The sequence below is a fragment of the Juglans regia genome, chromosome 7 (assembly GCF_001411555.2).
Source record: "Juglans regia cultivar Chandler chromosome 7, Walnut 2.0, whole genome shotgun sequence".
Classification (NCBI taxonomy): Eukaryota; Viridiplantae; Streptophyta; class Magnoliopsida; order Fagales; family Juglandaceae; genus Juglans; species Juglans regia.
In genome coordinates this window covers 40,620,273-40,647,136 of record NC_049907.1, presented here as the reverse complement: position 1 = coordinate 40,647,136, position 26,864 = coordinate 40,620,273, and the positions used below count along the sequence as shown (strand labels likewise).

The 26,864-nt window shown below is 34.0% G+C and overlaps 4 protein-coding genes across 4 annotated transcripts; 2 read left to right on the top strand and 2 right to left on the bottom strand.

Moving 5' to 3' along the window:
• The first annotated feature begins 802 nt into the window (after positions 1-802).
• On the top strand, positions 803-4,148 carry LOC108989492 (armadillo repeat-containing protein LFR). The gene is made up of 8 exons (XM_018963118.2): positions 803-1,042; positions 2,047-2,216; positions 2,329-2,471; positions 2,593-2,849; positions 3,032-3,137; positions 3,248-3,386; positions 3,471-3,598; positions 3,734-4,148. Exons 1-8 carry the CDS (start codon positions 868-870, stop codon positions 3,987-3,989), a joined length of 1,374 nt encoding a protein of 457 aa, XP_018818663.1. The 5' UTR covers positions 803-867; the 3' UTR covers positions 3,990-4,148.
• Positions 4,149-5,556: 1,408 nt separating this feature from the next.
• On the bottom strand, positions 5,557-8,540 carry LOC108989498 (3-ketoacyl-CoA synthase 11-like). Its single transcript, XM_018963125.2, has 2 exons — positions 7,489-8,540; positions 5,557-6,441 (listed from the first exon to the last, which is right to left on the bottom strand). Exons 1-2 carry the CDS (start codon positions 8,269-8,271, stop codon positions 5,656-5,658), a joined length of 1,569 nt encoding a protein of 522 aa, XP_018818670.1. The 5' UTR covers positions 8,272-8,540; the 3' UTR covers positions 5,557-5,655.
• Positions 8,541-17,527: 8,987 nt separating this feature from the next.
• Positions 17,528-18,689, bottom strand: LOC108989426. Its single transcript, XM_018963024.2, has 2 exons — positions 18,369-18,689; positions 17,528-17,807 (listed from the first exon to the last, which is right to left on the bottom strand). Exons 1-2 carry the CDS (start codon positions 18,495-18,497, stop codon positions 17,706-17,708), a joined length of 231 nt encoding a protein of 76 aa, XP_018818569.1. The 5' UTR covers positions 18,498-18,689; the 3' UTR covers positions 17,528-17,705.
• A 6,100-nt stretch (positions 18,690-24,789) lies between these two features.
• Positions 24,790-26,552, top strand: LOC108989474 (CBL-interacting serine/threonine-protein kinase 7-like). Its single transcript, XM_018963090.2, has one exon. The coding sequence runs from the start codon at positions 24,851-24,853 to the stop codon at positions 26,258-26,260; it is 1,410 nt and encodes a 469-aa protein (XP_018818635.1). The 5' UTR covers positions 24,790-24,850; the 3' UTR covers positions 26,261-26,552.
• Positions 26,553-26,864: the final 312 nt, after the last annotated feature.

The following is a 26,864-nucleotide window of genomic DNA, read 5'->3' as shown; positions in this document are numbered from 1 at the left end:
TCGTTTGCAATTTTAATGACAACGAGGCAGTACGAAGTATATACATCCGCTATTCGCTAAGGCAAGCTTGGTTTGCTTATACGAACCTTTAGGACACCATATTAATGGTGAAATATTAAAGGCGAACCTTGTTTGTTTGAAATATTTTTTCAAAGTTTTATCTAATTTTAGATTTACAAAATTAAACCTACAAATTAATAGGATTAAATATATTTTATAATAAAAATAATTTTATAATCTAAATAACACATTAAATATTTATTTTTATAAAAACTTCTTATATTTAAAGCATTTCACAAAACTAAAGTCTAGTTTGTTTTCATAGATGAAATAAGATGAGTCGAGATTAAAATTAAAAAGTTAAATAAAATATTATTAGAATATATTTTTTTATACTATTTTTATTTTAAAATTTGAAAAAATTAAATTGTTTATTTTATTTTATATAAAAATTTTAAAAAATTATAACGATAAAATGAAAAATCTTCAAAATTTTTAAAATTTAAAATTTTAATCTTAAAAATAAACCAGACCAATACTCTTCTTATCCTAATCAGATATACGAGAATATTAAAAAAAAAAAAAAAAAAAAAAAAAAAAAAAAAAAAAAAAAAAAAAGATATACGAGAGAATATCCTAGCAATTGGGACGAAAATCTAACCCAACCCAAAACTCACTGAATCTATACGTCTCTCCACAGACTCACATAGGGCTTTCTTGAGGGCCTTAGGCCCAATATTGCAGTTTGAAAACAGTCCATTTCCGGTTTAATTGTCGGATCCGGGTCTGAAATTCCGCATTGCCCTAAATCAGGTATCTTCCAATTTACCAAATCGCCATAGCAGAACCCGAAAGAGAGTGAGCGCGATGCAGAAGAGAGACCAGAGCAAGTCGGCTGGAGGCGCAGGAGGCGCCGCCGGTCCCACTCCCAAGAGAGGCCGCCCATTCGGCAGCAGCTCCGCCGCTGCAGCCGCAGCATCTGAAACGGCTGCTCCGTCGAACCTCCTCGGCCCATCTCTCCACGTTCATAGCTCCTTCGCTGGTCAGTTTTTCAAAACCCTATCTCTCATAATATAGTTCGATTTCATAGGACAAGACTACCGAAGTTTAGTTAATATTCTACTTACTCATAAGCCCTAATGCATGCGTGAATTATGCTTTAAGATAATATTAATTTTAGAGTTAGAGCTGAATGTGAAGCTGGTATTGTGTAATATTTCTAAAGCTGAAGTTAAAATCGATTGAATGCTATGAAATATTCCATGAATTTCAAGAGTGATCATTTGGAGGCAAAAAGTGTAATTGTGCTTTAAATGGTATAATATGCCGCAGATCCCTGGATTTATTTATCTGTGCTTATATTGAGTGGTATCTATTTGTATTTTGTACAATTCACTATGTTTTTTGCCTGGATGCAATTATGATGCACCTCAAATCGACATGGTAGAGTATAGGTGGCTCAGATCAATGCAACATGTTCTGTATTGTGTTGTCAAGTTGAACTGTAGATATGAAGTGGGAGCTGAAATGGTTGTGTATAAATTATTAGACGAAGGTAAGAAAAAGTGAATAGAATTGTGTAGGTGACGTGAGGTGAGAAATTGAATTTGGAATCTCACTAGAACACGTTGGTGCAACAGATGGGGACTGTCAAATAACTCAAGAAAGTTTATATGGTAAGCTGAGGTAGGCATTTTAAGAGAAGATGGAAAGAAATTAGAACAGTGCGCGCATGAGTTCTGTCTTCTGATATTTTGGGACTCTAAGTTTAATGAAAAAAATAACATATACCTCCGACATGCTTCTGATATTTTCCCCTAAGTTCTCCCTTTTCTTCTGTCTTGCTTCCTAAACATGTTGGGATTACTTATAAAAAAAAAAACATGTTGGGACTAGACTTTTCTGTTGGTGGTGATTATGATATATTCTGCTCTATCTCTTCACTTTATTCACTCCTCTTATGCACTACATGGGCTTTCCAAGATTTGTCCATCATTTAAGTTCTAGATTGTTGTTGACCTCTTCTGACTGTTACACTCATTCTAGATCAAAACAATAAAAGGATAGTTCTCGCCCTTCAAAGTGGATTAAAGAGTGAGCTGACCTGGGCATTGAATACTCTCACACTGCTCTCATTCAAGGAAAAGGATGACATGCGCAAAGATGCAACCCCTCTTGCAAAAATTCCTGGGTTGCTGGATGCTCTTCTCCAAGTTGTACGTGGTTTCCTTTGTCTTTACCATGCTTAATTTGATCATAATGAATTAAGTACTTACGCTTAATTTGATCATAATGAATTAAGTACTTACTGCATATCAAATGAAACAGATTGATGACTGGCGCGATATAGCTCTTCCTAAAGAACTCATAAGGACACCAAGGGTCAGAACACTAGGTGCAAATTCAACCGTAACAGGATTTGGGAATGAGTTGGGTTCGTTGGGGTCAAATGGTACTCCCCTGCATCCTATGTAAGCTTGACGTGGTTCTTTTCTTCTTCTTCCATAATTTTCCTGTCTGATCCAAGTGTTGAATATGTTAAGCTTACTTTGAATAACTGGATCCTGAGTATGTGATAAGTTCATATGGCAGCCTAAAGTATGGTTCATCTGTCATGGAACCAATGGTACAGAACAATATTTCCAAATCTCATCCTTCAAATTGGTGGTTTGATGAAGATGGTCTGTTTAATCTTGATGAAGAAGGGCGAGCAGAAAAGCAGCAATGCGCTGCTGCTGCTTCAAACATTATCCGGAACTTCTCTTTCATGCCTGAAAATGAAATTATTATGGCCCAGCATCGTCATTGCTTGGAAACAGCATTCCAGTGCATAGAAGATCACTTCACGGGTGAGAATTGCTGTTGTTGAAAGCTTAAGGGTTTCTTTCATGTCATAAAATGTAATACTGTCATGGTATGTCCTAGTACATTTTTTTTTTTAATCAGTGGTATCTCCTAGTATATTTGATCATTTGATGTTTGTCTTTTTGTTTTGGTGTATGACATCTCTGAAAGTTCCCATTGTTAACAGAGGATGAGGAACTTGTCACAAATGCCCTTGAGACTATTGTAAATTTGGCTCCATTGCTTGACCTTCGAATTTTTAGCTCATCAAAGCCATCCTACATCAAAATAACGTAAGAAATCTGACCTTACTTTTCACTTTAGCTCCTGCTACTTTTGATTTCTAACTTCTGGCTTATAAGTTCACCAATCAAAAATTTCACAAGTTATTTCCTCCAAACAGAGAAAAACGTGCAGTTCAATCCGTCATGGGGATGCTAGGATCTGCAGTCAAAGCATGGCATTGTGCAGCTGCTGAATTACTAGGGCGTTTGATAATAAATCCTGATAACGAGCCTTTCCTTCGTCCCTTTGTTCCACAGGTTAGTTTTGTCCCAGTATGGGTAGATTAAACATGTATACATGCATGCATTAAGACTATAATATGGGTCGAATGCACAATGCAGATACACAAGCGTTTAGTTGATCTTATGAGCTTTCCAGCGTTGGATGCCCAAGCAGTTGCTGTTGGTGCTCTCTATAACCTTGCAGAAGTTAATATGGACTGCAGATTGAAGCTCGCCAGCGAGCGATGGTGATTGATTTTCTTTTTGCTCGTTCAGATGACTAACATTTCAGTTTCATGTTTATTTTTTTTAAAATTTTAAAATAGAAACTTTTGTTGCCGATATTCAGGTAATAATTTTGTTTACAATTTCACCAAATACAGGGCAATTGACCGACTGCTCAAGGTGATCAAGACGCCGCACCCTGTTCCAGAAATTTGCAGGAAAGCTGCAATGATACTTGAGAGCCTGGTCTCTGAACCACAGAATAGGGGGTTGCTGCTAGCTTATGAGAATTCCTTTGCAGAGATACTCTTTGCCGATGGCAGATATTCTGATACATTTGCGAGGATATTGTACGAGCTAACGGCTAGACCCAATAACAAAGTGGCAGCAGCACGTGGTGTTTGGGGCATGTAACTGGAAGACCGACATCTTTTGGTGATCTGGCCCAATTAGCATCCATCCGGGCCTGGGATCTCTGAATGTATATATCTGCTGACTTTGACTCACTCGAGTGTCAACCACAAGAATTATTTATTTATTCGGTCAAAACGCAAGGCCTAATTTATAGATTTATTAATGGCCAAATCTAGTCTTTTTGGACTTCAGAGGCTATATAATAGATATATATATATATATATATATATTTGTTAATATAGCTCACTCGAGTGTCATCGATATCAGTAGTTTCTTTTGGTTAATATCTGATGTTCAGTACCTTTTTTTTTTAGTGTTGATGTTCAGTACTTGGTGCTTGCTGTTGTTTGCCGATTCTCGAAGAAGAAAATGTCAAGCTGAATCAATAATATAAATATATATATATATATATTGTTTTTTTTAATAGAAAGGTTTGGCTAAACTATGACTAGTCAAATACTAGTTCTCTAATTAGCTAGAAACCTAAAGAATCTTTGTTATTATTTTCATTCCTGCAACAATGGTGGCATGCATGCTTTTCAGCCGCTGCAGCAAAGTCTGCCACCTTTCACGGTGTTTATGTTAGATTTAGGCAGACCAAGCTATCCAAAAAGGGAAGTAGTCATCAAGCTATACTGTACATGATCGCAACTTGGTTTTAATAGCTTGATCATGATCACGTTGATTAGACACCAATTAAGGAAGGATGGACGGTTGCAGAAAACGATCTCATCAGTTCACCAACTCCCGTTGATCAAGCCACCTTGCCTGAGGCTGACATATTTGTTTTTGTAAATTATCACGTCGTCCCTATATATGCATGTTAAATAATATTTCCAAATGCATGATCTCTTACCGTTCATAAAATTGTTTTTGCTAGTATTTACCATCTTTGGTTGGAAGTGGATCAAATATTTTTTTTTAAGAGAAGTGGTACATGTACGAACAATTTTACGCACAACAGTATACGTATTGAATATCTATTCCATTTTATCATGTTCTTATTTTTTAATTCGAATTTCAAATTTTTTACCATTTTAATAGCTAATACGTCAATGCGTATGGCCTATGTGCAATTATAAATACAAATAACAATTTTCTTTTTTTAATTATCAAATTAGCCCGCTTGAATTGTGTAATCCTTACATATACAGTACCATAGATCAGTCGCCAAACATCAAGATTACTGAAGGTGGAGAATTATCTGGTCTAAAATATTTTATTTTGCAAACTTCAATTAAGACATTGATCCTCCAATTAAAAGCTAGCCAGTTCTGTTTAACATCGAGATTAAGTTATATCGGATGCAAGCCATATGAGATTTCCCTTGTTTATATATAAAGATTCAAGATATATATGTAGCTGCAGGGACTTCATCGATCGAGAGTACATGAAAACCATGAAATTGATTATGCATTAACATATTAAATCACAATATACGATCATTCAATACATTCATGATATAACAGATTATCTCAGTCTAACGTCATGATTAAAGCACAATATATATATATATATATATATATATATATATATATATATATATATATATATATATATAGGGGGAAGGATGCATTGCACTTGGAAGTAATAAGCCCAAATCCGCAGCTCCCACGACTGAAACTTTCATGAAATAATATATAATGTATGCCACTTTTGGAAATATTCAAGAAACATTAATGGATTCGACTTTTGGAACATGAACTGGGAACTCGTGAATCTCATCCATCCAAGGACTCTTTTCCTTCGTCGGATCGATGGTCCTCAATGCACGCCACACAGCACTGTTACACTTAAATCCAGAACCGAAAGCAATCTGCCATGTTCGGTCACCCTTTCTGATCCTACCCTTGGCCTCAGAGTAAGCCAGCTCATACCACAGAGAACTGCTTGAAGTGTTTCCAAACCTATTAAGAGTCATTCTTGAAGGCTCCATATGCCAGTCGGTGAGCTCAAGGTTTTTCTCAAGCTCATCTAGCACTGCTCTCCCTCCTGCATGAATGCAGAAATGCTCGAATGCAAGTTTAAAGTCAGGAATGTATGGCTTTATTTTCATTTTAAGAATTTTTCTTCCCACCAAAGTCGCAAAAAATAGGAGTTGTTCTGACATGGGAAGGACCAAAGGCCCAAGCGTAGTGATATTGGTCTTGAGTGCGTCTCCAGCAACTGCCATTAGATCTTTAGAGAGCGAAACGCCAATTCTTTTGGTTTCATCCTCTCTTTGTAAGACGCAGTTGTAACACTTATCATCCGAACCCTTGTGAGTGCGTACGGTGTGGATTAGCTGGTACTTTGAGCGGCGACGATCGGAGGATCGGTTTGATAAGAGAATCGCTGCGCCGCCCATGCGGAAGAGGCAATTGGAGACGAGCATGGATCGGTCGTTGCCAAAGTACCAGTTGAGGGTGATGTTCTCCATGCTCACGACCAAGGCATAAGAGTTGGGGTGCACCTAGTAATTATAAATTGACAAGTAATATTTATTTCAGAGTTAAGGACCTGTATGTCATGTGTACGTACGCATGCAGTTGTCAAATTAAGAGTAAATCCACCTTATAATTAAATAAAATAAATGATAATAATACGGAAGTATCGTATAATTATTTTAAAAAAAAAAATAAATATAAAATTTATATAAAAAAAATTAATTTTTTAATAATAAATTAATTCTTTTTCAAAATGATTATATCTTACTTAAACACTCTATAATTATATATAAGTACATTACTCTTTAAATAAAAACAACTCCTAAAATTGGGTAAAGGGATGGCTTCAGTCCTCATGCGCGGATCCCATTAACTTTATGGTAGATAGCAGGATTCATCATTAGATAGAAGGTTAATGGGGATCGAGGCCAGGAAATTTTTTAATTTGTTGCCAACCTAACATCCTTCAAAATGTCACACTCCAAATTAAGCAGGTTGATACGTGGAGAATAAGATATCTCTATTTTATTTGAAATAGATAGATATTATATATAGCACCTGTTTAGTATAAAACATGAGGTATTAATTTAGACATATTGGTCATTTCGTTTAATCTAATATTAATAACAAAAATATCTAAAGAGATAAAATGCTATATCCATAAATAGATTTTATAAAAATAAATCTATAAATTGATATAATTTTTATGATACGTTATATTTATTTTACAATAAAAATAATTTTTTAATCTAACGTACGACATATTACGTACGTTAGTTTATAAATTTATTTTTATAGAATCTCTTTATAGTTAAAACATTTATCTACACGAAACATATATTATTTAATCTTGCGAGATAACATTAAAAATAATTATGAGAAATATTATAACTTAATATATATCTATGCATAAAATTAAATAAATTTATTTTTAATCCAACGAACGGTACTTGGAATTATTATAGGCTACAAATAACACAACCATCAACACGGTACGTAATAAGAGCTAAAAATGATGTTAATAACAATATATAATTGATAATAACGACGATGATGATAATATAATAGCTGACCTGTAGAAGTTGTTTAGCAAGGTCTATAGAAATGAGGCCAGCACTGCAACCCATACCACCAAGATTATAGCTTACAATGTTCCCTCTGAGCTTGTAGTGATTGACGATCATGGCGGAGAGGGACGGAGTTGGATTGAACAAGCTACAATTGACCACAAGAATCCCGATGTCCTTAGCCCTCACTCCGGTCTTTGCCAAGAGCTCATCAATGGCTCCGAACATCACAGTCTCAGCCTCCTTCCTTGCCTCGGCCATACACGGGTTGGGGGGGACTCGCAAGATGGCCTCCGGCAAGTACGTTTTCTGGCCCAACCCTGACCTCTCCAATATCTTCTTTTGAAAGGCCAAGTTTTCCTCTGAGAAACTCCCAAGTCGAATAGATCTTTCCATGAAAATCTCCCGAGTACACGTTCGCTCTGCTTCTGGCTTGTAACATGCGAAGTTTACCAGGTAAACTTTTCTTGGACGGCTCATGAAGTAAAGGGTGGCAAGGAAAACCATAAGAGCTGAGAAGACAGTCCCCGAAACAAGATCGAACTTTAGGTTTTGCCATAACTGGACGAGTTCTTGGACATTGATTGTTGAAAGACGAGCTGAAGCTATGCAAAGAAGCGGAACAAGCAAGAGGTACATGGCGTTGGAGATCAAGTAGTGGTACCCAAGCTTCACATACTTGAGTCTGACAGACAAGAGAAAGTTGGGAAGGTTGTTTTGCCTTCTCTCCACCGGAGCTTGAACAGAAACCAATTGAGTCTCCGGGTTTTGTTTCCTCTCATCTGCCATAGTTGATCAGAATATAAAAGACGTAAAGGAGGACTTGGAATCAAGCTTTCGAAGCAAAGGAGGTAGCATGCAACTCCCAAAAGGGAAAAAAAAGGAAAAGAGACCAAAGCGAAAAGAGTTTGAGCTGAAGATTACTTGGATATGAAAAGGAAAACCCAACCAGAATTGCAGCGAAAAGAATGTGGAAAGGAAAGAAAGCCGAGGGACTAAATTAAATATTGGAAGGTGAATTGGAGTCTGAGATAGTAATGCCCTGCAAAAATGGAGGGGGGAATTACAAGATTTAAAGGGGTATGAGGTGTGTGCGTGAGAGAGTGGGGGGATGCAACCACCCCCAACGAACTTTGATAGTTAGGCCGCAGGAGCATTGAATTTGCCAACCATGAGAATACAGGGGGTTTCGTGGGAACAAGTATACATTTGACCTTTTAATTGCCATTTGCCACTCGCAACTCACAAGGTACAATCTCCCACAATTTCCGGACCTAGCTAGCTAGCTGCTTGATGATCTCTTAGTGTTCGGATTTAGAGTACTGTGAATGTTTGGGAATATATTTAATTAATTAAAAGCGTAAAAGTATAATTGTACGTGGTGAGATCCATTTTAATTTTTGTATATCCATCGATCGATCGCTCTCACTGATCATCTACATGCATGCATGCTAACTAAAACACGAAAGAGATCCATAATGTAAGTACGTCCACACGATTTCACCGTCATTGGGGCGTACTAATTATTAGAACTTGCGAAGTATAATGACGATCGATTTTAGGCGATTTCAAGAGATAGCCTATATATTAGGCAAATACGTAAGTAATCTTTTCGGGGCCGGGGGTGCAATTGCGTCGTTTTATAATAACACTTTCTATAATAAGTTTTACGTGTTTTTGATAAATTGGTCAAACTTTGTTATCTGAACACAATACTAGCTATGATCTATTATTTATATATATATATATATATATATATGGCCGGTCAACAACCCATTGCCTTCTGATCTACTGGCACTTTCTGTTTTCTATCCCAATCTTTCCAAAACTTCATGTGTTTTGTTTTTGGATGAGATCATCCCCAAACTAATTAAGCATATTCCAAGAGCTGATTCAAGATTCTTGTACAAGCTGCAGTAGTAGTAGTAGTAGTAGTACTGCATGCAACAGTACCATGCATATACATAGGTGTCCATTAACTCATGTGTACAGACTAGCTAGCTAGGAGGCTTGAATTAATATAAGTATTCAAATCAAGACTTCATGCATTTTACCTAGACATGACCATAAAGTAATTACCCCATGCAACATTCTCCTGGACTTATCTTAATCACTCGATTTCACAACAGACCTAGCTAGAGTTTTCCTTTCATTAATGCAATGTTTGGACGTTAATAGTACTAGCTGTTTACACTATAACAAATCTTGTTTTTTCCTGGGAGGGATTGTGGTTGAAAAAAGTGTAAATTTCGTGAGAAAATATCTATTTCTCATTAATTTGTATGGTGGGAGACGGCCTGGTGGGGGAAATTTTCTTTTTTTCACCAAACTACAAGTTCATGAAAAAATCTTTTTATTTTTCCCATGAACTACCGTACGTGGTGGTTAAAACCTTTTTTTCTCATAACAAATAAGATTTCATCTGGTATGATATGGTGGTAAATAACACTATTTTCCATGAAAAAAGGTTGTGGCAAAAACTGTTTACCCATGACATGTCTTCATGGAAAAAAAGTATTGAATGTATTTTGGAATTGAAAATTAGATGTAGTAGAGTAAAATCTTCTCTTTTGCATCTCATTTATCAAGCTTCCATACTCAATACGATACCAACTCATTACTTATTTGGAAAACCAATGGCGCCGGCATATTTATCCTTGGCTGGCTACTTGGTTTTATGGTACATATTTTATATATATATATATATATATATAATATATGTATGTTCATGGCGTTATATTAAAGTACACGATGATATTAAGCATTAATATTGTTTGCGCTTATTTATTTATATTATACGGATAAGCAATCATTACGGTGAAAATGTGGTGTCCATACTCGATATGACTACAAGAAAAATGAGTATTTATGACTATTATTTTATAACGAAACGGATTATTTACGATAAAAACAGACTCATTTTAATTGAAAATAATCATTTTGTTAGAAATAACTGATCATAAATAAACAGTTTTCTTATAGTGTATATATACATATACGCAGGTAGCTGTCCTGAAATTAAAATAAAGACAGTTATATATTGATCACTGTCCGGTATGTTCCGAACTATATATGAACTGAAATGAGAGCAGCAGCTAGCCTCATTCATAACACATATATGCAGGGGATCACAGTTTGGAAGTGGCATTTACATCACACGTACGTACAACATGCATGACAAAATAAATTACAATATTGATGATGATCAGTACTATAAACATAAATATAAAAATTAAATTGATAAAAAAAAAAAAACACTCCTAATACAAAGAAAATATGGAAGATACATACCGTATAAGATCAGCAGGCCGTACGTAGGAAATTAATTAAACTTTAAGTGATTGTGATCAATTATGCATCGATCATGTGGTTCTCTAATTTATTTTTCTTCGTTTAGTGTATGCTCGCTCCAAATTATATATATTGATCATGATTCATGTTTACATTTTAATTTGGAAAATCTTTTGGCAATCAAGTTTAGAAAGATACTCGAACGAACACACGCATGTTTCTTAATTTGTCAGAAGAGAGCTAGGTTTTTTCATGGGTCGTACGTCGTTTGGTACTCCGATATTCCGTAGTGACTTAATTGGGAAATATTCTCTCCTGTCTTTAACTGATCTCTTAGTTTAAGAAAATGATACGGAAATATTCTCTTTCTTTCTTGTTTCACGTGATATTTTACCTTTAGAATGAACAAATTAAATGATCAAAGACGTCAATTAAATACAAATTAAAAATGTCAACTAGCTAGCCTACTGATGAACAGTGAGATCAAACAATGGTGGCCGGTAACCTCGATCAAATATCATGTTATATATATAAACTTCCACAAAATAAACAGAAATAAAAAAGTATATATTTTCATGTAATTGAATTCTATGAATATTGATCATTAAGGCCGGGCCGGGTAGAATCAGGCCGGGCGGGGGTCGACCGGTCAAGTTCCCTCAAACTTCAAATTAATCCACATATATAATATTATTTTAACAATATATATCATGATATATATATATAATGATATATATATATATATAGCATGATCTTCAAATTAGAATTAGATAGTACATCGTACATAAATTTTTTTTTTCTTACCAAATGTGTGGTATATAAATGTTGAGTAGAAGAAATTAATTAGTTTAGAAAAAATACAACCAAAAATTAAAAAAAAAAGTGTAGTACTATATATATGGAGATGACGAGTAGCTAGTAAAACTGTTTCTAGATTACAACCAACGACGTGTGAACGCAGACGGCCAAATGGATATGAATTAATATATGGGTCTGGTAACAGGTCGTGTGTGTGTGTATATAAAATGCGTTACGTACGTTTGAGGCGTGCACATTCATATGAAAGCTACATTAAACAAACTGATCGATCATCAAAGCGTCTCTTAAATGCTCAAACTTCCAACCAAATCTCTACCAATTTATGTAATTTGTGCGAAGCGAACACGGTTGGATACAACCACATCTGCCCTATAATTAGAAAATGGATGGAACACCACACATTTGATATTACGTCCTCACGTGTTCTCAATTTGCAGGAGTCATGCATGTCGTCCCCCTGATGTGGCCGGGGCTGCTAGCTGCGTATATATGAGCCACATATATACATATATACTCATGCATGAGCTGAAAATAATCAGGAAACAATATTAATGTGGTGGCCAGTACGAGCCTACCATCAGGAACGTCCACAACAAGAAATAATCCGCACACGAAATCTATAATTCCATACTATATATATATTAACTATGAATTATTTTTGATTGTTGAGTGTTGCTAAGCTAAATATTGCCTGTCCAACCTTCATTAATCCTTGCTTAACAAGTAATTGATGGAGCACTTTTTGGACTTGGTAAGTTTGCCCACCCGGCCGCCTGCATATATATTCTAGTATATATCTAGCTAGCTATCTACTCTAATTTATTTGTAAGCTAGCTGTGATCTCGGCAAACCAACTACTCGATCTATCAATTTCGGGAAAAACTCTTAGCTAAACTAATTTGTAAACAAGCCTAGCTAAAGCACCAGATCATACTAATTAATAAAACTATGTTTTGCATAGAACCAAAAAAAAGAAGAGCAAATCTAAGGGGACCTCGAGTTCATCGTCATGACCGTAAGTACTTTAGAAGTCAGCCTGTAGATCATTTAATTGCTAGCTGCTTTTTTAAATTTCGGTAGATTATAAGTCAAAGCGGCTAATTAATTAGGTTTAAGGTCAAAGCAAGGGAACATTAAATAGAGCATTTATAAGATTATGTTTGGTAGGAAATCGAGGAGGACATGCAACGGGTGGAATTAATGGAGAGAGGAAGGGAAGGAAGGACACATGCATGCACGTCGACGATCGTTTGGTATATATTACTTAATTTCTCCTTCCACTTCTATCAATTTATACTACTTACACGTTGATGTAACATTATTTATTAACCATTAGATTAGTTTTTTATTTTTTTTATTTTTAAATAAAATAATTAATTAGCTAGGATTGATTAATAATATCAAATCATGATCACATGAGTAGCATATATATATATATATATATATATATAATTTTGGTAAGTATATAACATGATTTTAATTACTTAAATTCGAAGTGGGTGCATGGGTTAGTTCTTATATAAATATATGGTGGCGTACTGGGATTGGATTGATCTAGCTACATGTACATCGATCCCAGCTTTAATTTCCTCTGATCTCTGGCTAGCCTTTTCCCGGCCGGCCTCTATAAAATAGGGAGTCGATTCTACCTCCCGGCCATTCCCTTTCTCATGTCCTCGACCGCGCGCATCCCACCAAACAAGAGAAGGCTATCTATCATGTGCAATTAAAATGATCAAAGCGCCCTAAGTATATATAATATAAGGTGTATATATAATATAAGTACGTATAAAACATGATTAACGCTGTGATTTAATCTATCCTTTTGTTAAATGAAAGAAGATTAATGGAAAGCAAAGGCTGATGAAATAAATATAATCAAAGAAAGAAAGATGGAGACAAGATCTCAACCACCTTGAGAGAAGAATCAAAACAACGTCCTACGTTCTACTAATATATATGATCAATTGCTACGTTCATGTATGTTTGCGTACGCAAGCTGCGTGCATGGGGTGAGTGAACAATTATTATATATAGCTAACCCAATTTATAAACTTTATTATAATATTAATATTGAAAGCATGACCCTTCTTGAAGTGACCTCTCTAAGAGCACTGGTATTACACTAGCCAAATCCAAATTTTGTCTAAACATTTTCAAAATTAACTCTATTGGACTAGCTAAACTCAAGTCAAGTACTTATGAGTTACAGTTAATGAAAAACCAAAGTCATATTTGGTGAGTTATTATTCACCAACCAAAAGAATATTTTATTAAAAAATATTTCTACTTTTTTTACTCACTCTCAAGTCTCGTGATCTCTCCCTTCATTTCCTTTCTCTTTATTTTTTTTTATTTCTCTTCCTTTCTTCTTCATGTTAAATAATTTATTTAGACAATAAAAATTAAATTATTAATTAATAAATAGAGTAATTTGTAAAATATAAAAAAATTTAAAAATTATTAAAATATATATAATATTATATAATTATTTTGAATTTGAAATGGTAAATCCAATGTGTATTAATTTCTTTAAAGATTTTGATTTAACTAGCTATTACCAGTGCTCTAAGTGACGTTAATTAAGGTCTACTTAAATGCTGCCCCGCCCCCGCCCCCGCCCCCAGGGCGCCGCATGTACGAGCAATTGTCTACCACATTTTCGCAACAACATGATTATATATATTTAGAGAAATTCTATTTGTAGTCACTACTTATAGATTGTGTGTGTAGATCTTTTATTAAATAGAAAAAAATATCATTTTAGGAAGGATAATTTTATAATTTTAAAAATAAAATTACTTAAACTTGCATTACAGTTCTCAAGTAGAGACTATACCTAGTATTACTCATATATTAATTGGTTTATATGCCAAGGCTAGGTTAGATATTATACATGATAGATGATCATCCTGAACAATTTTTCTTCTTTCATTTTTGTTTTTAAATAAGAGAAATAATATTTACAGTCATAAAATATATAAATACCGTGCAATTCTTTAAAAAAAATGAATAAATATAAGACTCATATGAAAAAAATTAATTTTTTCATAATTAAACTCACTCTTTTTTAAAATAATTACGCAGCACTTAAACATTTTCATAATAAATAATGCGACTCTTACCAATAGTTTCTACAGCTTGTTTTTATCGTTATGATTTTTTTTATTTTATTATTATTATTATTTTTATTCAATGATTAAGTAAGTACTTTTTAATAATATTATGAATTTTTTCATTTTTTAAAAAATATTTAAATGTGTAAAAAAATTGCATGTAAAAAAAAATATAAATATATATATATATATATTTATATATATATATATATATCTCAAAACCACTAACGGGCTCGCTGGGAGCGTTGGCTGGATTGCCGCCCTTCCATGATATAACGTTACTCTTTCAATAATTACTGCACGTTGACAGCATATTTCTCGAATGGATCATGTATTTTACATGCATGTATATTCAAAATAATCATTTTTTTTTGTCCAAAAAAGAGCTCCAGTGGATCATGTATTTTATTTTTATTTTTTATTTTACTATGGTGGTCCCGCTAAATTTCATCCATGTAATTTTTTTTTATTCATTTCTCTTTATCTTCCTATTAACATTTGCAAGATGAAACGGGCTTTAATATTTTGCTACATGCGTAACTAGGAATGAAATGATCCATCTAATATTTCTAATTTTTTTTTCTCATAATATAGTCACATATTTTTCATTTTTTTATTTCATTTTCCATTTTTTGCTTATAATTTTTTTTTAATTTTGTGTATATATAGGAAGAAATAATATTATATTGTATATGAATAGATATTAAAAATATAAAAGAATATATATATATATATATTGAAATATTGCAAAGTCATTTATAGTTAGAAAGAATATTTGAAATTAATAAATTAATTAAAAAAGTATTTAAATGATATAAAGAAAAATAAATAAGCTAATGTATGTTATATTATAAAAATTATTAGTTAAAATAGAGAAAATAAATTTTGAAGATGTATTATAAAGAAAATATTATACACAACGTCCCATTAGGAATGCTCTATAGTTTGTTGCAACTTCAATAAAACAATGAAACAACTTCAATGTCCCACGCTTCAGGAAATTAGATACACGAATTTCAAACCAACATAGTATAAGAATATTTCTTCGAAGAATGCGCCATATCAATGAAGTGTGCCTGGGTGATTAAGGGTTATTTGAGAAGTGAGATAATCTTGTTTTTACTTTAAAATTTTTCTTAATTTTTTTTCCTAAACATAATTTTATAAATATAAACATTTTTTAATTTCAAATATTTATTTTTTTCATTTAATCATTACTACTTTTTCAAACGAGTTATTGTACATATAACCGTAAAGTACGTAAACGTCACGTAATTATTTTGAAAAAAAGTAAAATCCACTATTAAAAAATTAATTTTTTTCACATGAATCTCATGTTTTATTTACTTTTTCTAAAACGATTATACGGTGATGGCACAATTTAAGGTTACAAATATCTTTTCTTTTTTCAAACTTTTAAACAACTTTTTCAAATTCGAAAATAAAAATTATATTCTGACAATATTTTAACTTTATAATATTTTTATTTAACTTTTTCTCTCATATTTCCTAAAACCTAATAAAACATCTTAACTCAAACTATTTCAATACTACTTCACTACTATTCACAAAATTCTTATATCATCCCACTTTCCAAACAAGCACTTATTTCAAATCTCAATTCAACTTTTTCAAATCTCAATTCAACTTTTTCAAATCCCAATACAATAATAATATTAAAACATAATATTTTAAATACTAAAACAAAACACAAAATTCTCATTTCACCTCCCAAACCTGCCCCCTATTCTTCTTCAAATCTTACAAAGGCATTTTATTAGAAGTCTACAAAAATGCAAATTAAAACATAATCTTTAGTTTCAAAGAGAGAATTATAGAAATTTTCTTTCATTCCAGTAGAATTTATCATAATATTGCTTAACAAAAAAAGGATTTATCGTAATATTCATTAGCTTATCACACACTATCATAAGATCTTATAATTACTTTGTTGGGAACTATTTTTCAATATCCTAATTTTTGTCTTCTTTAATTACACCAGTTGATGTGACGTTTTATAAGGGCTATCTTTAAGGCTGTGTTTGGGTGCTGTGTTGATTTGTGAATAGAAGTGTATTGTGAGTCTCATTGAGATGTGTTTGAATGTATAAAATAGGCTGAGATATATGTTTAACTTTTTATGAAAAATTAATAAAGTAGTAGATCTCATCAATAATTGGCTTGAGATATGTTAGGATGTGTTTGACACACAAACATACACCAAGTGTTTGATATAAAAGGTTAGTTCAACTGTACCGCATCGTTAAAACATGCTGAGGAATATTATATATCAGCCACTATTTACTTCTACACTCCATATCTATAGATTTTTCATAGAATGTGAGAGTGTTTTTCATAGAGTGTGGAGTATGGGATGGTAAATAATAATGACTGATGAGAAGAATTTTTCATATAAGAATTCGAGTCCAATCTGATTTAATAAGACAAAATTAGAGACAGACTCAGTTGCAGTGGTAGCAAACTATAGACGGGGCAGCTGAATATCACATCAAAATGTTTTTCAGCTTCCCAACAGAAAAAAGTATAACTTAAAAGTTTACCACATCTTCTCACTCACAATTAGTCACAGGAAGTTTTTGTTTCTGAAGTTCCACAGTTGACTTCCAAGCTCACCAATTTCAAGCTAGTTACAGAAAGCTCCCTATTTCATATAGCTTCAGCATGAGATTGCTGTGAAATTATGCAGATCTTTTGAGGTATACAGATTTCAAGGGTGGGTTCCATTAGAATGATTGCATCATGCAAGAATTCTTTCACCAAGTCCCTCAGCTTTGCCCACGAAGAAAAACATACATCTCTTAAGCCAATAAAAATATAAACGAAAGTGATTTATAAACAATAAGAAAACCATACAAATTATTCTACTTCAAAAATGCACTCCACTGAGTCCATTTTCGCATAGTACATGCATTATGACTTTTTTAATACAACTGAACAGAACAGATACAAATGGTCACTTACAAACCCAAAGAACATTCAGCGGTTTTTGTTCTTGCGAGCTAGTTCACGGGCCATCTCCCTTAGTTCCTCTGGCGAGGGAGGCCTTGGTCCCTCAGGGGGATACACTACATAAGAACGCTTCACACAAAAAATAATCAACAATAATGTAGGCCATTGACAATATATCAAGAACAACACCCCCAACCAAAAAAAAAACCATAAAAGCCTAAAAAGTATGACCACATCTCAATGGGGGATAACCCAATCTCTTCGTGAAATTTCGCTGAAAAGGATTATGTATTTTTCGAGTAATATTAGCCCAAAGCTAAACTACCAAATTATGCAAAAAGGACTCCTCTATATCACGCGCACACATAAACTGCATGTGAATTGATACATATTACTATCAGTAAAGAGGACATTTTTTCCATCGTATAAGAAGTTGAATTCTTGCAAAACTTAAACAGAAATTGTTGATTCTGAAACACAAGCAGTACCACCTAGTGATAAATGTTTTTGATAATGCTATACAATCGAAGATTTTAGCAATTCCTACAACACAAGAAAAAGTTCCCACAAAACCACGACTTCTTTCTCGCAAACTAATCAAATTCTGATCCGTAAACTGGAAAGAAAAATCCAAAAACAAACCCATGTACAAAAACATTCAGACAGTGAGAGAAAGAAGGGGGGGCTTACATTTCCCATAAATTTCTGAAGATTCTTAGTATTGTTAGCGAAGGCGTACATAAGAACGATCGGCACGGATACATAGATCCCGAACTTCGCGATCTCAAGGACTCCCTTCGAAGTTCCCAGAGAGGACATTTTTCCACCGCCAAAATACCAATACCAAATTAAACGAAAACTACTTCGTGGAAAAATTTAATTAAACTCCCGCAACCCAAAAGTCTAGAAAAATGCTTCGCCCAGAGAGAGAGAGAGAGAGAGGAGCTGCACTGCGGTGCAGGATTTGTGAAGCAGAGGATGAGGACGAAACCCTGGCGACGTGGGTGCTTCGGGAGAGTTACGAGTGTAGCTACGAGATTGGGCCGACTAAGATGAGCTTTAACAGATTTAGTGGGCTTAACTTTTAGGATCCTGTACATCCATGATTAATATGGGCCTCCTTCTACGTAGGTCTCAAAAGTAATGCAGTTCTTCAACTTCATTTATTTTTAATCAAATACTTTCAGCATTTATCGTTTTTAAAAAATATTCAATTTTTTTTTTATTCGTTTTGTATCAAACCAAATTATGTCTTGTTAACGAAATATTAACCATATATTTAAAAATATATTCCGGTTTTATTTTTTTCTGTCCAAATATGCTTAGCTAATACATATTCAGTCTAGGAGGATATGGCATTATGGCACGATATTCACCCAAAGAGTAATATTATTCATCAGTTTAATTTTTATCATCGTTTTATTATTTTATGATATGATATTAGATGATCGAAAATTATTTATTATATTTCACTTGTAAATCTATCATCTAATATCATATCATGAGATGTTTAGAGAATGATAAGAAAATAAATAATCGGATTATGAGAGGATTATAAGAAAATAAATGATGAATACATTTTTTTTTTTCCCACCGAAAAGAGGCCTAAACCGTGCATTGTGATTGGACAGTGTCAAATTAAAAGGGTTACTTGAACCATACACAATTTGGAAAGCAGTCCTAAAGTTGCGAAAAAAATGCAAAGCAAATTCAACAAGATTGGCCAAAAAGTTAAAACGCCTTCGTCAAATATCCCATCAAAATGAAGTATAAAATTTTGAGCAGTCAAGTGCTTTACCTATTTGGCTTGAGATATTTAGAGTTGGGAATCTGGAATTAAGCAAAGCAAATGGTTTTACTTGAAGCTCATTGTTTTTGGTGTTAAGCATTTCACGTACGTTGTTAATTTATCTAACAGTGTCACATTGATATGCACAGAAATAAGAACAATGCTAGATTCAGTCTCATTTGGAGACGGCAATGCAAGCTTAGGTAATTTTATTTTTAAATTTTTTTAAAATTATAAAATTATCCCTTTTGAAATGATGTTTTTTCTCATTTAATAAAGGGCCTGTACATGCCGTCTCTAAGTGGGAACTGCGAATAGAATTTCTCCAGAAATAATACTCTATCCCAAGTGGTCGAACGAGGCACATGAATATTGGCATCTCAATCCCATTAAAAAACGGAAGCTCTATGCCTCAAATTAATGTTGTTAATCAACGCTTAAAAAACAGGGAGAAAAAAAAAAAAGAAGAAGACAAACGAATGTGGGCTAGCTTCTTCTTCACAAGGGACGGAAATAAAATTCTGCTTTACGGAAAGGTCGGATTAGAGTGTCCAAGGGTCACCATTGATTAACGGTCCAACATGGTGGAAACCGATAAAAATCAACTCGGTTTTCGATTTGTACAAAGTTTAAACCCAATTAATAAATTTAATAAATTTATTGAACTTGCTTTAATAAATTTAATAAATTTATGGAATGTAAGAGTCTGTATACATTCTTCATTTGTTATGAAAGTCCCCATGAAAATATCTAAATTTAACCAGTTTTAAATAGCTTAGATATATGCCTTGTTTTGTTCAGCTTGTCGTTTATCGTACAAAAAGTAGGCTTAAACATATATAGTTGTTTCTAAAAGTCTGAAATTGTTGGATGATTGTAAATCGTGTCTTTTCATAATCTTCTTCTTGCTTTGGCCAATAAAACATGAGCCTTTAGATTAATCAGCTTCATGTCTGTCTCTTCGTAATTTTCTTCTAGCTTCGGCCAATAAACATCAACTTTAGGCTGCTTTTGGTATTCAAACTCAATTGAATTCAGTCTAATTTTAAACTGAATCTAATATATAAATATCAAACTCTCAAATTACTAAATTCATTATAACTCAAAATCTTCTTACACGTGAGACTCTTAATATTTTTCAACTTAAAATATCTTTATACGTGAAACGTACAACTTTTTTTAATTTTTTATAAAAAAATATTAAACTCATCTTAACATTCAAACATACTTTAAATTCAATTTAAATGATTCTCATATAACTTTTTTCATTACTCAACTTATTATTCTTTATAAAAAAATTTACTAAACTGAATTCAACTGAATATTCAAACACAATCTAAAATTGTTGTGGGTTCCCTAACTAGCTCCTTTCTGTGAATAAAAAAAAGTGTGACATGGATATAAGAAATAATATAAAATACTCTACCCAGTGACCCAACGAGGCATGATATATAGCATCTAATAACTTGTTCTTAGTGGTCCAAATGGCTGGCATTGTCCAATCAAAATGACAAGCTCTATGGCCCAAAAATAGAATACAAAATCCCCACTTGCATTGTAATACACGGATTTAGATTTTTTTTTTTTTTAATCATTAGAACATAGTTTTCGTGAAGTAAACTATAGCTTTCCAAAACCACTAGGAGTGCAAGTGGAAGGTGCATCGGTGGGTAAATTAATTGGAAGAAATTTGCTACTTTATTCATTTAATTTGTCCTTCATTTAGATATTTCATGTATTATAATTTATTTTTACTTAATAGGAAAGTGACTATTAGTATATTGATATATTTTTTATTTTTTAAATATTTTAAAATGATAAAAAGATATGAATAAAATAAAATAAAATAAAATAAAATGAGAATTTTTAACTTGATGATAAGCTGCAATAGATTACTCTGAACAACAGAGTAGCACAGCTCTTAATTGTAATATTCAATCAGCAATGCATGGTATATGACTATATTCTCTGCACAGAAACCCCGTCAACTTATCACATGATTCTCTGTACATATACTACTTTTCTAATATCCCAGCCTGATAACGGCAATGGCTTCCCTTTCTTTATGCAAAAGAAGCCAAGATAAAGTTCTCTCTCTCTCTCTCACATTAATTTTCTACGATCGTAAATTAACCCCTAGCCTTTATCAAAGGTCACAATCATTTATTTGCTCCCTAACCATACCCTTTTTTTCTTTCTCAACTCTTCCAAAAAAAAATATTCATTTACGAATGCTTCTATGTCTCTGTTTATTTTTCTTTTTTTAAAAAAAATCCAAACGACATGATATGATATGGATGTCAATTCTAATAAATCTTTTCACTAGGTTAGTGGAGAAAAGGGCCCATTCCTCCAATTATCGACTCACCCTACTGCTTAAAGAAGAAGTCTCGTATTTATGGACAAACAGCCAATAACCTTTAAGCCACGAATATTAGAAGTCGTCGCGTAGATTCGATTACACTTTAGAAAATATATATATATATATATAGCATATATTAAGTACTGATATGAATATACAAAGTCTCTGGTTCGAAACTCTTTACATGCATAAACACACGCACATATATATATATATATATATACATACATACACGATAGCCTCTTGTTGGAGGAAGAAATGAATAGAAGACGTATTGATACATACCAAAAGGTTGTCCATCCAACGATTGCATTGCATGCACCTAATCTTCAATGCACGACACATCTTGACAATTTGGCAATTGAGTTGTTTTATGTTTAAGTATGTGTGCTAGGTCCAGTTGCTTAACACATACTTTTTTGTTGATTCTTTAACTGATCATAACGGGCAACTAGATATAAGAATCGGTTGAAATCGATGGAGAATTGATCTGTCAACGATCCAACAAGATGGAAACTAATAAAATTTGACTAAGTTCTTGATTTGCATGATGTATATTATTAGTGCATCACTTAAACAGTAAAATTTAATTTGTACAATTTAAATTTTATTTTATTTTTTAAATTAAATTATGATATGTAAACATTTTATTATGCATGTTACTTACTTTTAACTTATAAATATAACTTAATTTTCTTGGTAATTATGATGTTTTGTAATCGATATCTTAATTTGAAAGCTGTTTATATTTAACTTTTAATTGTATACACTAAAAAAAAAAAACTTTTAATTGTATATTATGAATTGAGAAATGATTCGCACACAATATTTTTTATAATACTTTATACAATTATATTTTAAATTAAAAATGTTTTTATAAAATACTTTATAAAATTAATATTATTTTATTTTATAATATTATTATATAATGTATTGTATAATATATTATGTATATATTATTATTCTTGTGAATTATTATTAAAAGATAATAATATATATTTTTTCTACCCCTCAATTAATTGTTGGTTTTTTTGTGTTAGGTGCGGAGAGTAGCATGCGCGCTCAATTTGTCAGTACTCGGAACACTTGACTACTGTGAGGACCCAGTCCCTTAAGAATGGGTCATGAGTTATTGACGTGGCAGGTTTTCCGCCGTCAACTGTTGATGCAACAACCTCGTCCTGGTTTAAAGATACAACAGAGACACTTCGTATCTCACGCCCTGGGAATTGCGAGTTGGGAAACCTGGAGCACCCTTCTTCCTATGTAAGCTCTCAGCGCCTCAACAATTCTACGATCCGTATCACCTTGGGAGAGTGATGAAACTACTACGCAATTGCAAATACCCTTGGTCTCACCCGAAATGACTGAAACGCCACTATGGCGGCTCCCGACTTCTCCCTTTGACCCCATGCAAAAAGTGGCGGAAAAAAAAACACATGAAATTTCTGCGCTATAGCCTGTGAAATTTCGGAGACCACTTGAAGGAGAAAGTTTCACAGCATAGAGAGATGATATGATATGATATAAAAACAGTTTTTAAAAATTAAATTAAATTTTTTTTTTTTAAGATAAAAGGATCACATATCATTCATAAAAAATAACATATAAATATAACTTAAAAAAATAATTACAAACGTTAATAACTCTTCAACATACTACCATTATTGATATGGTATAGTCCAGACAATAAATTACTAAAGACTTAAGTTTAAAGGATCTATCGTACACATTTATATCCTCGATAAAAAAATAATAACCAAGTGACAAAATTTATATTCCGATTAAGCAGAATAAGGTACACTAATTCCATACACCGTCAAAAGAGAGGGGACATTGAGGCTCAAAATTGAAAATGAAATTGAGGCTCAAAATGATCCGCTAAAAATCATATCTGAGTACGCAAGCAAGCATGGTATAGTGATGGACAGTTAATCATCGCCTAGATGCATGATTTCATTGATTTGCATATTCCACTAACATTGGTATATATTTATGAGGGAAAAGTAAAAAGTCTCGTTTTTGTGGGCTTAAAAAATAAAAAAAGATTTTTCTTACGTTTTTTTCCAAGAGAGATGATATTTTGGGTTCTTGTAAGTAGATGCCGACTTCCAATTTGGCTTTAATGTATTAATTGTTAGCGCCAATACCTTTCACACACCGTCTTTTTCCTTCAAATTTTGATTTGATTTGCACTTTGTTTATTTCCCCCAACTTGGAAGAATGGCCTTTCCCTATGAGAATAGAAAGAGCTGCACAAACTCCTCTCCTGTTTCTTAACCCATATTTATTTAAATTAATGTTATATATAGTCATAAAATATTTAAATATTATACAGTTACTTTAAAAAAAAAATAGAATCTATTATTTAAAAAATAATTTTCTTTTCATATAGATATTATATATATATATTTTTTTTAAATAATTACACGACGCTTACATATTCGAAATTGTAACTATCATTTCTCATTTATTTAACATTTAATTCTCTATTTTCATTGAGGTTTTTTTTTTTTATTTACCAAAACTTACTACCAAATTGCAAAATATATAATATTGATGTATCCAAAAATGAAATATAGATATCTTATGATCAATCACAAATTCAAGAAAAATTGGAGCATTATTTACCATAAAATTGGAGATACCAGTCTATTCAAATACGATTCAGCTCACAAAAAATAAGAAACAAAAAAACCTTGAGCTGTACGTATCGTGAAGTGCAAATTTGATTATTGGAAAGTGAATTTTATTTTTTTTAACTGTTTAAAAATATTAAAAAAAAAAGAAAAGAAATTGAACTGGGTACATGGTCGGCACAGTAGAAGGATCCAATCCCTAAATATAGAAATTAAAGAGCCATTCATGGAGACACCATTAATGGGGCGATTTATAATACAAACAGTTACAAAGATGAGTGATAGAATAAAGAGCAAACTAAGGGGTAGTTTAGGAAATTAAGTAGAACTACCCCGCCTGGATCCGAGCAAATGCCAGTTGCTAGCCAGCTCCAACTGCGTTATGCTATATATAAGCAAAATCACCGCCATTCTTCAAACCCGTTCCGTGCATCTCTTGGGTTCTTTCCCTTCTCTATCTCTCTCTCTCTCGGCCTCTCGAGCCATGGAACCAGGGGTCGCGCCTACCCCATCACCATTACCATCATCCAACACCACTACCTTACTGGGGAAGTACCAATTGGGGCGGTTACTGGGACGAGGCAGCTTCGCCAAGGTGTACCAAGCACGGTCAATAGTGGACGACACAGCTGTGGCCGTGAAGATCATCGACAAGTCCAAAACCGTCGACGCCGCCATGGAACCACGGATAATCCGAGAGATCATGGCCATGCGTCGCCTCCAGGACCACCCCAACATCCTCAAAATCCTCGAGGTCATGGCCACCAAGACCAAGATCTATCTTGTCGTGGAGCTCGCCACGGGCGGTGAGCTGTTCTCCAAGATCTCGCGCCGCGGGAAGCTGGCTGAGCCGTCCGCGCGGCGGTACTTCCAGCAGCTAGTATCGGCGCTGCATTTCTGCCACCAAAACGGCGTCGCCCACCGCGACGTGAAGCCTCAGAACCTCCTCCTGGACAAGGACGGCAACCTGAAGGTCTCTGACTTCGGACTCTCGGCTCTCCCCGAGCAGCTCAAGAACGGGTTGCTCCATACAGCGTGCGGTACCCCGGCTTATACGGCCCCCGAGGTCGTCCGCCGGCGCGGCTACGACGGTTCCAAAGCCGATGCATGGTCTTGCGGGGTCATCCTCTTCGTATTACTTGCAGGGTACCTCCCATTCGAAGATAGCAATATCGTAGCCATGTACAAGAAGATTCACCACCGAGACTATCAGTTCCCGGCCTGGTTCTCCAAGCCGGCGCGCTACGTAATCTTTCAGCTCCTCGATCCGAACCCCGACACGAGAATGGGCATCGAAGCCCTAATGCAGAACGCATGGTTCAAGAAGTCGTTACGAGATAGATCCCAAAACCAGAGTCTATTCAATTCAGCCAGTAACTGCAAATACGAAAAATTGACAAGCATGAACGCGTTCGATATAATATCGTTGTCGTCAGGGCTGGACTTGTCGGGGCTGTTTGAAACGACGTCGAGCCGGAGTGGGAAAGAGAAGCGGTTCACCTCGAAGGTTTCCGGGGAGGTGGTGATAGAGAGAGTGAGGGAGGTGGGTGGAAGATTAGGATATAAAGTAGAGGAAGGGAAGGCTGGGAGTAGTTTAGGGTTGGGGAAAGGGAGGGTGGTTTTGTTGATTGGAGTGTCAGAAATCGCGACCGAGTTGGTGTTGGGTGAGATTAAGGTGATGGAGGGTGGGGTGGAGTTTGAGGAACTTAATCAGTGGGGAGACTTGAAGGCTGGGCTTCAAGACATTGTTGTGGCTTGGCACAGTGATAATCTTAATGGTGGGGATGGTTAATTTTAATTTTCTGCGGTTGAATTAATTGCATGCGTTTGAGCTATAGGATGATTGGGATGGGGAACATGGACGGTTGGATCTATGTACATGAAAAATATTCAGTTGAGGTTGTAGGTGTTGGATTGGATTGATGAATAGCTTCAGTTTTGTTTCTCGGACACTGAAAATCATCTTTAGCATCAGAATAGTAATAGTACTCTTTTTTCTCTGTGTTTCTTTAGCCTTTTGCAGCTTGTTTGTTAATGTTGGAGGCCATTTTTCTTTCCAAATCAAACATGAATCCTTCCTTGTATTTGCAGAGCTGTGGCCTACTTTTTTGTATAAATATGTTTGGCATATATTTCATATATATGTTCTCAGAATTAATGTACTAGCAATCCTGTGTCAGTACAGGTAAGATCAGCAACAGAATTGGCTAAGTCAGCATATGTGAAATTCGAGTGTAAAAGAGAGTAGTTCTTCAGATGTCTTGCTCCCCACTCAAGTCCTCCATATATATATATATATATATAGTAGATATAACAAACAATAATGGTACGATTATCCTTTAGAACTTACTGTGGTCAATCAAAGTTGCCGATTAAATATGTGTCGCAGTTTCAGT

What these genes read in the sequence shown, in the direction of transcription:
- LOC108989492 (XM_018963118.2), top strand. Translation starts at nt 868, where the DNA reads ATGCAGAAGAGAGACCAGAGCAAGTCGGCTGGAGGCGCAGGAGGCGCC. An exon ending in CCATCCTACATCAAAATAAC is followed by an intron (nt 3,138 to 3,247) that starts GTAAGAAATCTG and finishes TCCTCCAAACAG; the next exon opens with AGAAAAACGTGCAGTTCAAT. An exon ending in AAGCTCGCCAGCGAGCGATG is followed by an intron (nt 3,599 to 3,733) that starts GTGATTGATTTT and finishes CACCAAATACAG; the next exon opens with GGCAATTGACCGACTGCTCA.
- LOC108989426 (XM_018963024.2), bottom strand. Translation starts at nt 18,497, where the DNA reads ATGTCCTCTCTGGGAACTTCGAAGGGAGTCCTTGAGATCGCGAAGTTC. An exon ending in TTCAGAAATTTATGGGAAAT is followed by an intron (nt 17,808 to 18,368) that starts GTAAGCCCCCCC and finishes TTTTGTGTGAAG; the next exon opens with CGTTCTTATGTAGTGTATCC.
- LOC108989474 (XM_018963090.2), top strand. Translation starts at nt 24,851, where the DNA reads ATGCTATATATAAGCAAAATCACCGCCATTCTTCAAACCCGTTCCGTG.
- LOC108989498 (XM_018963125.2), bottom strand. Translation starts at nt 8,271, where the DNA reads ATGGCAGATGAGAGGAAACAAAACCCGGAGACTCAATTGGTTTCTGTT. An exon ending in TTGCTAAACAACTTCTACAG is followed by an intron (nt 6,442 to 7,488) that starts GTCAGCTATTAT and finishes TATAATTACTAG; the next exon opens with GTGCACCCCAACTCTTATGC.